The 11,698-nt window shown below is 32.5% G+C and overlaps 1 protein-coding gene across 4 annotated transcripts; it reads left to right on the top strand.

Annotated features, from left to right (window-relative positions):
- The first annotated feature begins 8,440 nt into the window (after positions 1-8,440).
- On the top strand, positions 8,441-10,667 carry DPBF2 (Basic-leucine zipper (bZIP) transcription factor family protein). Of its 4 annotated transcripts, XM_039046679.2 has the most exons (6): positions 8,441-8,567; positions 8,679-8,758; positions 8,892-9,837; positions 10,002-10,073; positions 10,157-10,186; positions 10,288-10,667. In XM_039046679.2, exons 3-6 carry the CDS (start codon positions 8,989-8,991, stop codon positions 10,372-10,374), a joined length of 1,038 nt encoding a protein of 345 aa, XP_038902607.1. In that variant the 5' UTR covers positions 8,441-8,567; positions 8,679-8,758; positions 8,892-8,988; the 3' UTR covers positions 10,375-10,667. The 4 variants fall into 4 exon arrangements, with proteins under 4 accessions (XP_038902607.1, XP_090162350.1, XP_090162349.1 ...); XM_090306223.1 differs by lacking the exon at positions 8,679-8,758 and having other exon boundaries at positions 8,465-8,567; XM_039046680.2 differs by lacking the exon at positions 8,679-8,758 and having other exon boundaries at positions 8,514-8,626.
- The last annotated feature ends 1,031 nt before the right edge of the window (positions 10,668-11,698 follow it).

The raw sequence follows: 11,698 nt of genomic DNA on the forward strand, positions 1-11,698 counted from the left end.
CCAGATTCACCAACTCAATATATGTCTACCATTTTGAGGATTCATCTAAGTGGAGAGTTGGGAACATAGCTACACAAGATGAAATTCACGTTTTCCCGTTATTTGGGTAAATAGATGAACTACTCCCTTAAGGACTGATTCCAAGTCTTGAACAATGAGACACCTCACTGACTTACTAGCCAGAGAGAATTCTAGTTATAGTTCGACTATGACTAATCGTTCATTATAAGGATAAGTGGTAATTAAAAAATTAGATGTAACTACAGGGGTAAAATGGTAATTTTGACCCAGCTATAGTTATGAGCAATTTGTGAAGGGTTAACTTACTGTTGATTGGCTATATCCAATTGTTGGGTTTTATACCCTAAGACTCGTAAATTGTAAATGTTATTTATTGACTGTCATCAATAAAGAGTTACATATGTTAAATCAATAAATATTATTGTTTGTATTATTGTTTATTTTGTCTTAATAACCTTAAATCCAATAAACTAACATCCAAGCCTATCTTATATGTCTTGAACTGTATGTGGAAATATACAAGGATCAATGTTCAAGATATAGCCTAAAGGGTCTATAGCATAGAGATAAGGCTGGGTACCTTATCCTGTAATATTATGAATACGACCCACTTTGTATTTGATATAAATGTAATGATTCAACGCGTTTGTGTAGGTGATACGTGAATGGAAGTATCCTATGCAATGAGTTTTCATAAGACTGAACCGCGAAATAGTGACCACTAGATGTAACACCGTTAACTAATTAGATTCCTATTTCAATTGGATGACATAGGCAACTTAATCTTAATCCTGAGTATATTATGAACTTTATTTACGAGGGATTGTCCTTTGACTTGTATGGATGGGGGTGGCCAGATCGTCGACCCAATATGCCTACCATCTTGGGAACAAAACCGAGTGGGGAGCTGGGAACATAATGATACAAGATGAAATTCACTCTTTCCCGCCTTAAGGGTAATTAGATGAGTGTTCCCTTATGTCGTGTCTCCGAGACTTGAACAAAAGGCCTTACCCTCTCATTGGTCTGATAGGGGTTTCTGTTTATTGGTTGGACCATAAACAGGTTGTTTATTAGAGGAGCACTGGTACTTAAAGGCTGAGAACCCAAAGGTAAAATGGTAATTTGACCCAATTGGTATTACGAACACTCGTGAATGACTAATTTGCTGGTATTAGTCTATATCCATGGACACAGAAATATATCTGTAGTGAGAATAGTGTAGTTGTGGGTCCCATAGTTAACGAATATTTATTAATTTGGTTAATGAGTTTAGCCAATTAATCTCATATCGTTGGAGCTTCTGATCTACAGGTCCACTAGGTCCCCTCGTTAGCTCACTAGAGAATACTTAAGAGGGATAATTTGATTTGTAAAAATTAATTTGAGAAAAATATATATTAATGTGATTAATATATAATTAATTAAGAATATGATCTATAATCAAATTGGAAAGTAATATTTGAATACGATTCAATAATTAATTCAAGTGAATTAGTTCACAAAGAATTAATTAATAGAGAGGTTTTGCACATATACATGGGATGTATATGATAAATGTATACATTAAATTGGGTTTAATGTATAAGTAGTTATTTAATTATTGTGTAAATTAAAATTAAATAAATGTTATTTAATTGTGAAAACTAAATAAGTGTTATTTAATTGGGCTAATTAATTGAATAAATGCTATTTAACTAAATGGGTTAATTAATTAAATAAATGTTATTTAATTAATTATAGAAAAGAAAAATATATTGGGAAAGATCCTTGGTCCTCTATATAAAGACCTCCCCATGGCTCTTTAGCCTTTTGAAGGCTGAAGGTGGAGGTAGATTCTAAACATTAATCTTCTTCTTTTTTCTTAGTCATACCCAATCTTTGGAAGATTGAAGATCGAGTCATTGAAATTTTATATGATCGAAGATAGGAGTTTTTTTTGCTCAACTTCTTTTGATTCTTCAGAGGTTATGTGATTGTTGTTGGAAACTTTTAAGCATTCTGTAAATGGTGACTCACCCTGATTACATCTTGACAAAGGAACATAACGCAAGATTGTAGGACTTGGAGCTTTCTCATCTTTTAAAACTTTAGTCTTTGTAATGCTAATGGGTGCCTTACTCTTTTGAGAGTTAGAAGCACTTGCCTCTTCAAATGACTCTCTTTTTTGTGACTTTAGCTTTGGATTATCCTCACTTTTTATCAAAGGGATTTCTGCAGGCATAGCTTCTCCGACATTATCACTCTTCAAGTAAAACTTAGCATTTGAAAAGTGAGACTCATCTCTTGAGAATGGGTTAGAGTCTGCTTCAACCTTCTTAATGTCATCTTGATAAAACTTGAAGTATTGATACAGTGTTGAAGTTACCACTCAATTTCTGTGAATTCAAGGACGACCTAGTAATAACTTGTAAGTAGTCCTCGAGTCTATGACATGGAATAATACGATGGTATTCAGGTCACCGACAATAAGTTCTAAGCGTATCATGTCGATTGCTCGTTGGCTGCCTTGGTTGAAGTCTTGAATTACTAGTTTGCTATTTGATAATTCTTCCATCAAGATACCTAATGATTCATTGTTGACTTGAGCATTATATCGATAGTTGATCCATTATCAATGAGAATTTGACCAACCCTCTATTCTCGAACGTATCCGGAGACGAATAAAGGTCTATTATGAACATTTGCCCCCAACAATAAATCTTCATCTGAAAAGCCTATGGTCGTGTAGCAAGAAGTGCATGTGCGCGCTGCAGGGTTAGGGCATTTGAACTTGTTGCTCCTGAATATTACAACGCGTCAATAAGGGCATTCTTGGTTGCTTAAGAGAGGGAGAACAAGTCATTTATATCAAATAACGATAAGCCTTTTGATTGTACCTCATTCTCTAATGAACTTGAAGGAGCGTCTTCATCCTCTTTTGCACTGATGGCATGACATGCAACAACTTCTCATTTTTCATTTGAACAATCATCGCAGAAGTTTCCTAAGAGGAATTCTACCAAAGTTATTGGATGTGGAGGTCGAAGAACATCTCATCTTTCTCCTGCACGAGCTTGGGCTTCCAGACCTTTTTTTTTTTCCTTTCTTTCTCTCAGTTTTGATCCCTCTTCTATAATTTTGATGGAAGCGCAACTCTTTTTTGGTTGAACTTGACTCTCTTCTTTTTCGATGAGTTACAACTATCCATCCTTCATCCTTTTCCACTATCCAGTTCTTCCTTCTCTTGGGGGGTCTTTCATCACAATCCTTTGCTGGAACCAAACAACTATGGGCTCGAAGGTCCCAAATTGGATCAAGCTTTTCCTTTGATCTTAAAATAATATTGATGGTGAAATATTTGAAGTCACTGCCACTTCGACATGATTTGAATGAGCTACTTCAGTAAGATCCAGTTCAATCTTCCTTTCATGAGCCAACTTTAAAATAAGTTCCTTCAACACGAAACACTTTTCCACTGAGTGGCGGACGACCCAGTGATACTTGTAGTAGTTAGGATCATCAAATTTTTCTACTTGTTTCGATCATTTGCATTCAGGTAGCTGAATAAGTTGCTTTTCTAGCAATTGCTCTGACAATGGAGTCAGGAAATTGATAAACTTTTTCCTATCTTTCTTTTAAAGTTGGGTGACGCTTCTCGCCTTCATCGTGCTTTCTTTCAAATTTTGTTTCTTTTTCTTTGGAGAAAAATTTTAGTGCGGTCACATGAACGACCATAAATTCTTTTGTCGCACTATTCATGATCTTTTCAGTGCCATTGGTTTCATTCTTGTCTCTCCTCACCTCAGTAACCAAGAAGTCCTTAGTTTCTCTATTGGTGATGTTCAGCTCCATGTCATGGGCGCGATTCGCCAACTCTTCGAAATGTACGAGGCTTTATTCCCTACAAGATGTAGAGAAATTCCCAGGTCATGTATTAGGTGTACATCTCCACTGCAGATAGTTCAATGAGTCGGTCTTTGGAGTCAAGACTGAGAGCCCTCCATCAATTGATGTAGTCCATGATTGGATCTCCTTTCCACTGCTTGGCATTTGTCAGCTCCATTACACTATTGGTGTGCTTTGTGCTGTAAAAGTAGTTCAGGAACTTACTTTCTAGCTGCTCCCAGTTGTCAATCACGTCTGACTCTAGATTAGTATACCAATCGAAAGCATTCCTTTAAATGGTCGAACAAACTGTTTGACTATCATGTATCCTCTAGTCCTTGCATTTTCGCAAGTTTCAATAAAGTGAGCAATATGTTGTTATTTTATTGCCCTTTCCATCGAACTGCTAGAACTTTGGAGGTTGGTACCCAGTTGGCATTCTCATGTTGTCGATTCTCTTGGTGTACAGCTTGGAGTACATAAAAGAAGTTTGTTACGGTTCTCCATACTGATCCTTTATGGAGTTCATGATCATATCTTGCAGCTGTTGAACTGACAAAGAGGCAACAGAGGTGGATTGTTGCAGTTGGTTTTCCTACAAGACGGTTTTTCCTTTGTCATTGGCTTTGGCGGCTGTAGCTTTACTGTCTCAGCAGTTTCTTGAGCCTGCATTTGATCTCTTAAGACAATGATTTCATGATCTCATTCCTTAACAGCTTTCATTAGGAGATCTATTTTTCTTTTCACCTTTTCCATGGTCACTTCAGCTATTACATCAACCATCATGACAAACATCACCTAAAGGTGTGATTCTTTCCTTCTTTCCTTGATCGATTAGAAGCAGACTTATCAAATAAGATATTTTCTTTGATGACAGATTTGCCTTTAGGAGATTCCATCGATTGTTCTAAGACTTTCCTCGCAATGACAGTACCTTGTTCTTGTTCCTGCAATCTCTCCTTTGAACGACTGCGGGTGGTAGGTCCTATGTAGGCGTCACTTACAGTAGTTACTTTGGATGTAGTTTTCTTTGGCGCCATTGATTGATTTGAATGTTGAAAGAGAGATGAAAGGTAGAAATGTCCCACTAGGCATGCCAATTTGGTCGCACGAGTTTTCTGGAGAAACATGTTTCATGGAGTTGAACTTGTGTTGATGTAAATTTGATGCGATTCGAACTCTAGAATTTGATCCTTTGATTTTTCCTCAGTTGAATGCGTACACTTGATTTGAAGAAGCGGAGCACATGGAAATTAAAGTCATGGATGAGTATTTGTATCTTCAGAACTTGAGGTTCAAAGAGTGGTTCAGTCTTCAAGAGTTAGGGAGTCTTCTGATTGTAGAGATTTCTCTCTAGGCTCTCTGGAGTCTAAAATTTTTGTCCATTCAAATGAAGAGAACTCCTCTATTTATAGAGTTCTCTGGTGGGCTTTGTGGGCTTGAACTTAGTTGGTTCGTGTACCTAGTCCTTGGGCCCAACTAATTGAATTGGGCTTTATTTGACATTTGGGTTAAATTAAGCCTAATTTTTTGCTCAATTGGATTTTTAACCCAAACAATAATATCAAATTGGACCAAATTATTTTATTCAATTCAATGGTCATGATGAAAACACGTGACATTATCAGGATTTGCCAATTTATGTCTTCAACTTCAATTTGGGACACATGTCAACCTTTAATCAGATCCAAATTTGATGATTTGGTAATTTCGCCATTAATTTGATAAATAACATGAAAAATTGTGATTGGTCCAAAATTTCTTATTTAACAAACATTGTTTAATCGGTCCATAAATTTTTTTATTTCTTCTACTTGATCTATGACATTAGAGATTTGTAAAAATTAAATGAGATATAAAGTGTAGAACTGAGTTTTATGGACCTTAACCTTGCAATTTCATGTTTAGCTAGTCCGTGAATTTTTTAAGATATTTGATAGATAAGTTACTTATTAGACACAAAATTATAAAATCTATGGGTTTATTGAATACAAATTTACACATTTAGAACCTTATTAGATTTTTTAAAAAATATTTAAAGATCTATCGAACATTTTCAAAGTATTATAAATTAAATAGACATCAAGTTAAAAGTTAGGGACAACACTGACAAATATTTTTTTAGGTTAAAAATCACCTTTAATCCCTAAACTTTCATAAAAGTAACAATTTAATCTCTAAATTTTGATTTGTAATGATTTAGGCCATGTATTTTCAATTTATAACAATTTATCCCTATTATAGAAATTAGTGCAAAAATTTAGTAAGATTTCTTGTATAAATGAACTGATAAATTGATTAGAGATTCAATATTTTTACAAAATACAAAGCCTACATCATAAAATAATAAAAAGTGACATCTAATTTTTATGAATTTTTTAATGTTAAGGATTAAATTGTCACAAATTTGAAAGTACGACGACTAAGTTGTTACATACTAAAGTTTAGAGACTAAATTATTACAAAACTAAATATATAATTATCAAATCGTTTCAAACCAAAATTTAGTATCTAAATGATTACTTCCTTGAAAACATAGGACCGGAAATGTTTAAAAAAAATGTATTGTAAAAAGAATATGTAATGTCAAAGTGATTTTAACGTAAAAACTTTTCTCCTTAATTCCTCGAGAGAAAAAAAAATCACCTGAAAGTACATTACATTTGTTGTCAAAAGAATCCATGTGAGTAGTCAACTATCTGATGTTAAAGAATGTGTAATTGGTCAGATTGATCAGGTACGTGTGGGTTCGGTCGCAGCAGATTCGAACTTGTACCTCGGCTACCAATCATGTGCGTGTGCAAGGCATGAGGTTCATAAATAGGCGTCGAATCCAACGGCTGAAATTGAAGGATGGTAACTGCCTTTGTCCTTCTTTTCCTCGTATTTCGCAAACACTACATCATCTCATGAGACAAAGTTGCATGATGGATTATACGTGTCCAACAAAATCCCTTTTTTTATTAATTCACTGTGAGAGAAAATTTCTTTATATTTTTTAAATAATTAAGAGAAGTTTGGAGTGTTGAATTTGTTATTGTAGATTTCTTTTGGAATTATCGTAATTTTTAAAATAATTGCTAATAATTGTTTTTTTCGAAAAATCAAGTGTGAAAAAAAAAAATAGTGTTTGGTAAATTTAAGTTTAAAATTGAAAAAGTAGATTAAGGTATTCAATAAACAATTACAAAAATATCTTATTTTATATATAATAACTAAAATAGACTTACAATCAATTTTTTTAAAAAAATATTGTATTAAATTTTAAATAAATGTATAGTATGATAAATTTTGTTTATTATAGATTAATTTTTAAATATTAAGGAAAATAGTTTTATTTTAAAAAAAATGAATATGGTATGCTTTTAAAAAAAAATTATGTAGAAAAATAGAAAATAGATTTGATTGGGTGAGAAATAGATAAATATATAAAATAAATCTTCTTTTTAAAGTATGGAATTGAAAATTGAATATTAATTAAAAATTATACCTGATTTTAGGAGAATCTAAAAGCTAGAAGGATATTGTTTTTAAGGTCTACGTGAAATTAACGTGTTTTTAAAAGTGATTTTAACATATATAATTTAAATATGTTTTAACAAACATAAAAAATGGGTAAGATTTTTTCCAGCGGTTTTTTGACACCGTTGACGCAATGACAAACGTAGTCGTAGTTTGTGGTTATTATAATTTATGGGTTATAATAGTTTTTGTTTAAGATCCTCATTAATTTAGTTGGATTTATAATAGCTTGTGTTTGGATATAAACTATTTTAATCTGTATACGAGATAGTAAACATAGAAACAAAGAGATATTTGAAAGAGTAATATTGTAGGTTATAATAATTGGAAACTTCAATAAACATGGAACTGGGTTATAATAGACCACTCCATCAAATTCAAGTTCTTATAATTTTATGTATCACAATTTTGCTTCTACCATTTATTTTATTTTCGATTTGTTTTCTATATACTTTTAATTATTTTTTTCAATAGTTTAATGAAATCTCATCATTTGTGTCTGTTGTTATCACATTTTACACTTTTTTCAACATCGGTTTGTAAATTTTTTTATTTGGTTTAAATGTATTAGTTGGACCAGATTAAGAAAGGATTGAACCCAAAAAAAATGAAATAAAAATATTACATTGGTTTATGTAAGTTTAATTTAGTGGCAATTGACATGACATGTTCCTATGATAGAAAATTCAATTCCTCAACAATATTAGAATAAACTAAATGAAAAAAAAAAAAAAGTTCAAAATTATAATAACCTAAAACTAAGTCCTTGTATAAATTAAATTAAAATTTTCATAGGAACTTAAACCTCGACTATATTCAAATCATTAATCAATTTATATAAAAAAAAACAAAGCATATAAATATATAATTGAATTTAAAGGTTTATTATTACTTATGAAGTGAGAAAAATGGCAGTTAGTTTCAAGTCTGTGAGCCTTCTTTCTCGCCTCGAAACTACTTTTTGAAGGAAAAAAAGTTGTTCCTCCATTAAAATCAAATACCAAATTCCTCTCCCCTATACATATATAAACTCACATCCATGCATCTCCCTTTGTTTACTCCGCTTCCATCTTCTTCTTCTTCTTCTTCTTCTTCTTCTTCTTCTTTTTCTTCCTTTGTTTCACCATTTTTTCTGATTTTGGTTTCTCTTCTCACAGGTAACTTCACTTCCTAAATGGGTTTATGTTTTCCATCAATTTTCTATCATCGTTTTTGGGTAAATCTCATTTCTTTCTTTCAACTTCTTTCAAACGGTTGCTTGCATGCAGGGATTTCGAATTTGGTCTCTGTTTTCACTGTGAATTGAATCTCTTCATTGAACTTTTGAACAGAGACTGACATTTTTTGGGTATTATTTCCACTGAATTGGATGTGACTGAGTGGGAAAATCCATCATCTCAATTGGGATTTTGGTTTTTTTTTTTTCAAATTTTTTCTAAACTATGGTTTCTCTGTTTTTTCTGTCTCTGGTTCTTCTACAGTGTATTTGCCAATTTGGAGCTGTTTAGGCATAATTTTTCTGGGTCATTTTTTAAGCAATTCAAATCAAAACACAACATTCTGCTTAATGTTGGAGAAATGGAGAATTCCCAATTGGAAGATATGGCAATTGTCCAAATGACATCAGAGGCAGAAGCAGCAACAGCAACACAAGCAAACAAACATGAGTCCATTTTATCACTGACACTTGATGAAATCCAGTGCAAAAGTGGGAAAAATTTTGGGGGTATGAGTATGGATGAGTTTCTTGCTAATATATGGAATGTTGAAGATCTTCAAACCCAATTTCACTCACAATCACAAGAAAATGAACCTCAAAATCACTCTTTTTTGGTTGCCAATAATTCAAGGCCAAACCTTTGTAGCCAGGGCTCTTTTTCCATCCCAATTCCACTTTGTGGAAAAACTGTGGATGAAATTTGGTCTGAGATTCATAAAGATCAACAACACCCACATCACCAAAAGTTCATTAATGTTCAACAAAATCCTTGCCAAAGTCAGCAAGCTTTAGGGGAAATGACTTTGGAAGATTTCTTGGTGAAAGCTGGAGTGGTTCAAGAAGCATCTTCTTCTGCTTCAATGAAGCAACAGTTATGTTCTGCGAATAACAGATCAATGGTGGATTTGGGGTTTGGGGTTGGGGAAAAATTAGGGCTGTCTTTGTCTTATCGACAGAATAGTGATGCTGCAAGAATCAGAAATATGTCGGGGAATTGCTTTTCAAATTATCAAATGCTCATCCAATCAGTTGGGGAGCCATCTGATAACAGCTCAATTCAGAAATGTCAAAGCTTGATGACTGATTGGGTTGAGCCTAGTAACAAGAGAAGGATAATTGATGGTCCTGCCGAAGTTGTAGTGCAGCGGAGACAGCGCAGGATGATCAAGAATCGCGAGTCCGCTGCTCGATCTCGGGCTAGAAAACAGGTTTAATACAGCATATATGAAGTTCATTTGAGCTAAACCATGATTCATATGATTGTCTAATGTAAATTTGAATTAAATCGTTGATGCATTGACACATTTGTAAACTACAATGAACTCAAGTTGTTGTCGTCGTTCGATCATCGAGCTACCGGTTTCGATTGCAGGCATACACAGTGGAGTTGGAAGTGGAACTGAATCAGCTTAAAGAAGAGAATATAAAACTAAAGCAAATAGTGGTGAAGTTTTTCTGTATTGCAACTCTCTATATGCTAATACTCATTATATCATCTCTACTAATTTCATTTCTTGAATTGTGCAGGCTGAATCTGAAAGGAATAGAAAGCAAGAGGTAAGCACCTCGAGCCGAGTTTTTGAGGTTTTTCTTGTTGGATTGTCTGTTTGGATATGCTTTATGAGATTATTGTGTTTGTCTTACATTTTTCATTGTAGATTATGCAGAGAAAACAACCTGAAAAGAGACAGAAACCAACAGAAAAGTTGAGGGCAATGAGGAGGATAGCAAGCATGGCTTGGTAGAGGGGAAAAGGGTTTGCGTTTTGTTGTCACTTTGAGGAAAGTTTTATATGTAAAAGTTTTACACCAAGTAATGGTTGTATCAAAAACTATATATTATAAGTCTCTTACATTACACATGTTTTCTTTTTAGTCACATATAGTTGTATAATGGTAATGAGCTTTCTTTATAGTGTGGGATTTTGCTTCTTTTCTCTTAGGATCTGATTCATTTTGAAAGCTTCTTTCTGGTTTGGGAAATTTGTCAATTCCATTTGATTACCAAATCAATTATAACAATCGACATTTGTTGGTAATATTCTCGTCCTTCATTTTTATTATTGTTGTTTTTGTTCAAGGTAGAAATGCATTAAATGTTTAGATTTTATTTTTCGTTTTTCTTGGTTGTTCTTTGATTTCAAAATTTAGTATTACAATCACCTATCACAGGATGGAATTTCAAACTTACAAGCTTGGTTTTTATCTTTGTTTCTTAATATTTGGACAATTATAATTAAGAGAATGGGTTTTCTTCTAAACAGTTCTTAAAAATTATTCTAAACACCCTCGGTTAGAAAGATTCTTAGAAAATGAGTAAAACAAACCTACCTTCTAAAAGTGTGATTTGAAAAAAAGAAAATCAAAGATAAAAGATTTCAGGGTTCCATTCCATAGTTATTAATTTCATATTCTGAGTCAAAAATAGCACTCTCATCTATAGAAGTAAAAGTAAATCAAATAAAAAATATTAAAAGATTTTAGGGTTCCATTCCCTAGTTATTAATTTCATATTCTGAGTCAAAAATAACACTCTCATCTTTAGAAGTAAAAGTAAATCAAATAAAAAAATATTAAAAGATTTTAGGGTTCCATTCCATAGTTATTAATTTCATTCCATAATTATTAATTTCATATTCTGAGTCAAAAATAGCACTCTCATCTTTAGAATTAAAAGTAAATCAAATAAAAAATATAACAAAATTTCACAACTATTTATATTTATCTAAATTATGATAGACACAATAACCTATCATGATCTATTGCGATCAATTATAGATAGATCGAAATATTTTACTATTATTTATAAATATTTTTTCATCCAAAAAAATCTCTAAATTTTGGAGTTTTTTTTTTTTTTTTTTTATTAAAAAGGTAATACACCCGTTTGACTCAACATTTTCAAAACAAGAGTGATGAGAGTAACAATATTTCTTCTTTTCTTTTTTTTTCTTTCTTTCTTTTTTTTTTTTTTTTGGAGACAAATAGTATTTTAATTTTATAATTTTTCTATTAATAAATTAATGACTCAGAAAATCTAGTCCAGAATCTTGGACTTAGCACAGATAAT

This window comes from Benincasa hispida, chromosome 10 (genome assembly GCF_027475165.1).
Source record: "Benincasa hispida cultivar pf3 chromosome 10, pf3_genome.v1.1, whole genome shotgun sequence".
Lineage (NCBI taxonomy): Eukaryota > Viridiplantae > Streptophyta > Magnoliopsida > Cucurbitales > Cucurbitaceae > Benincasa > Benincasa hispida.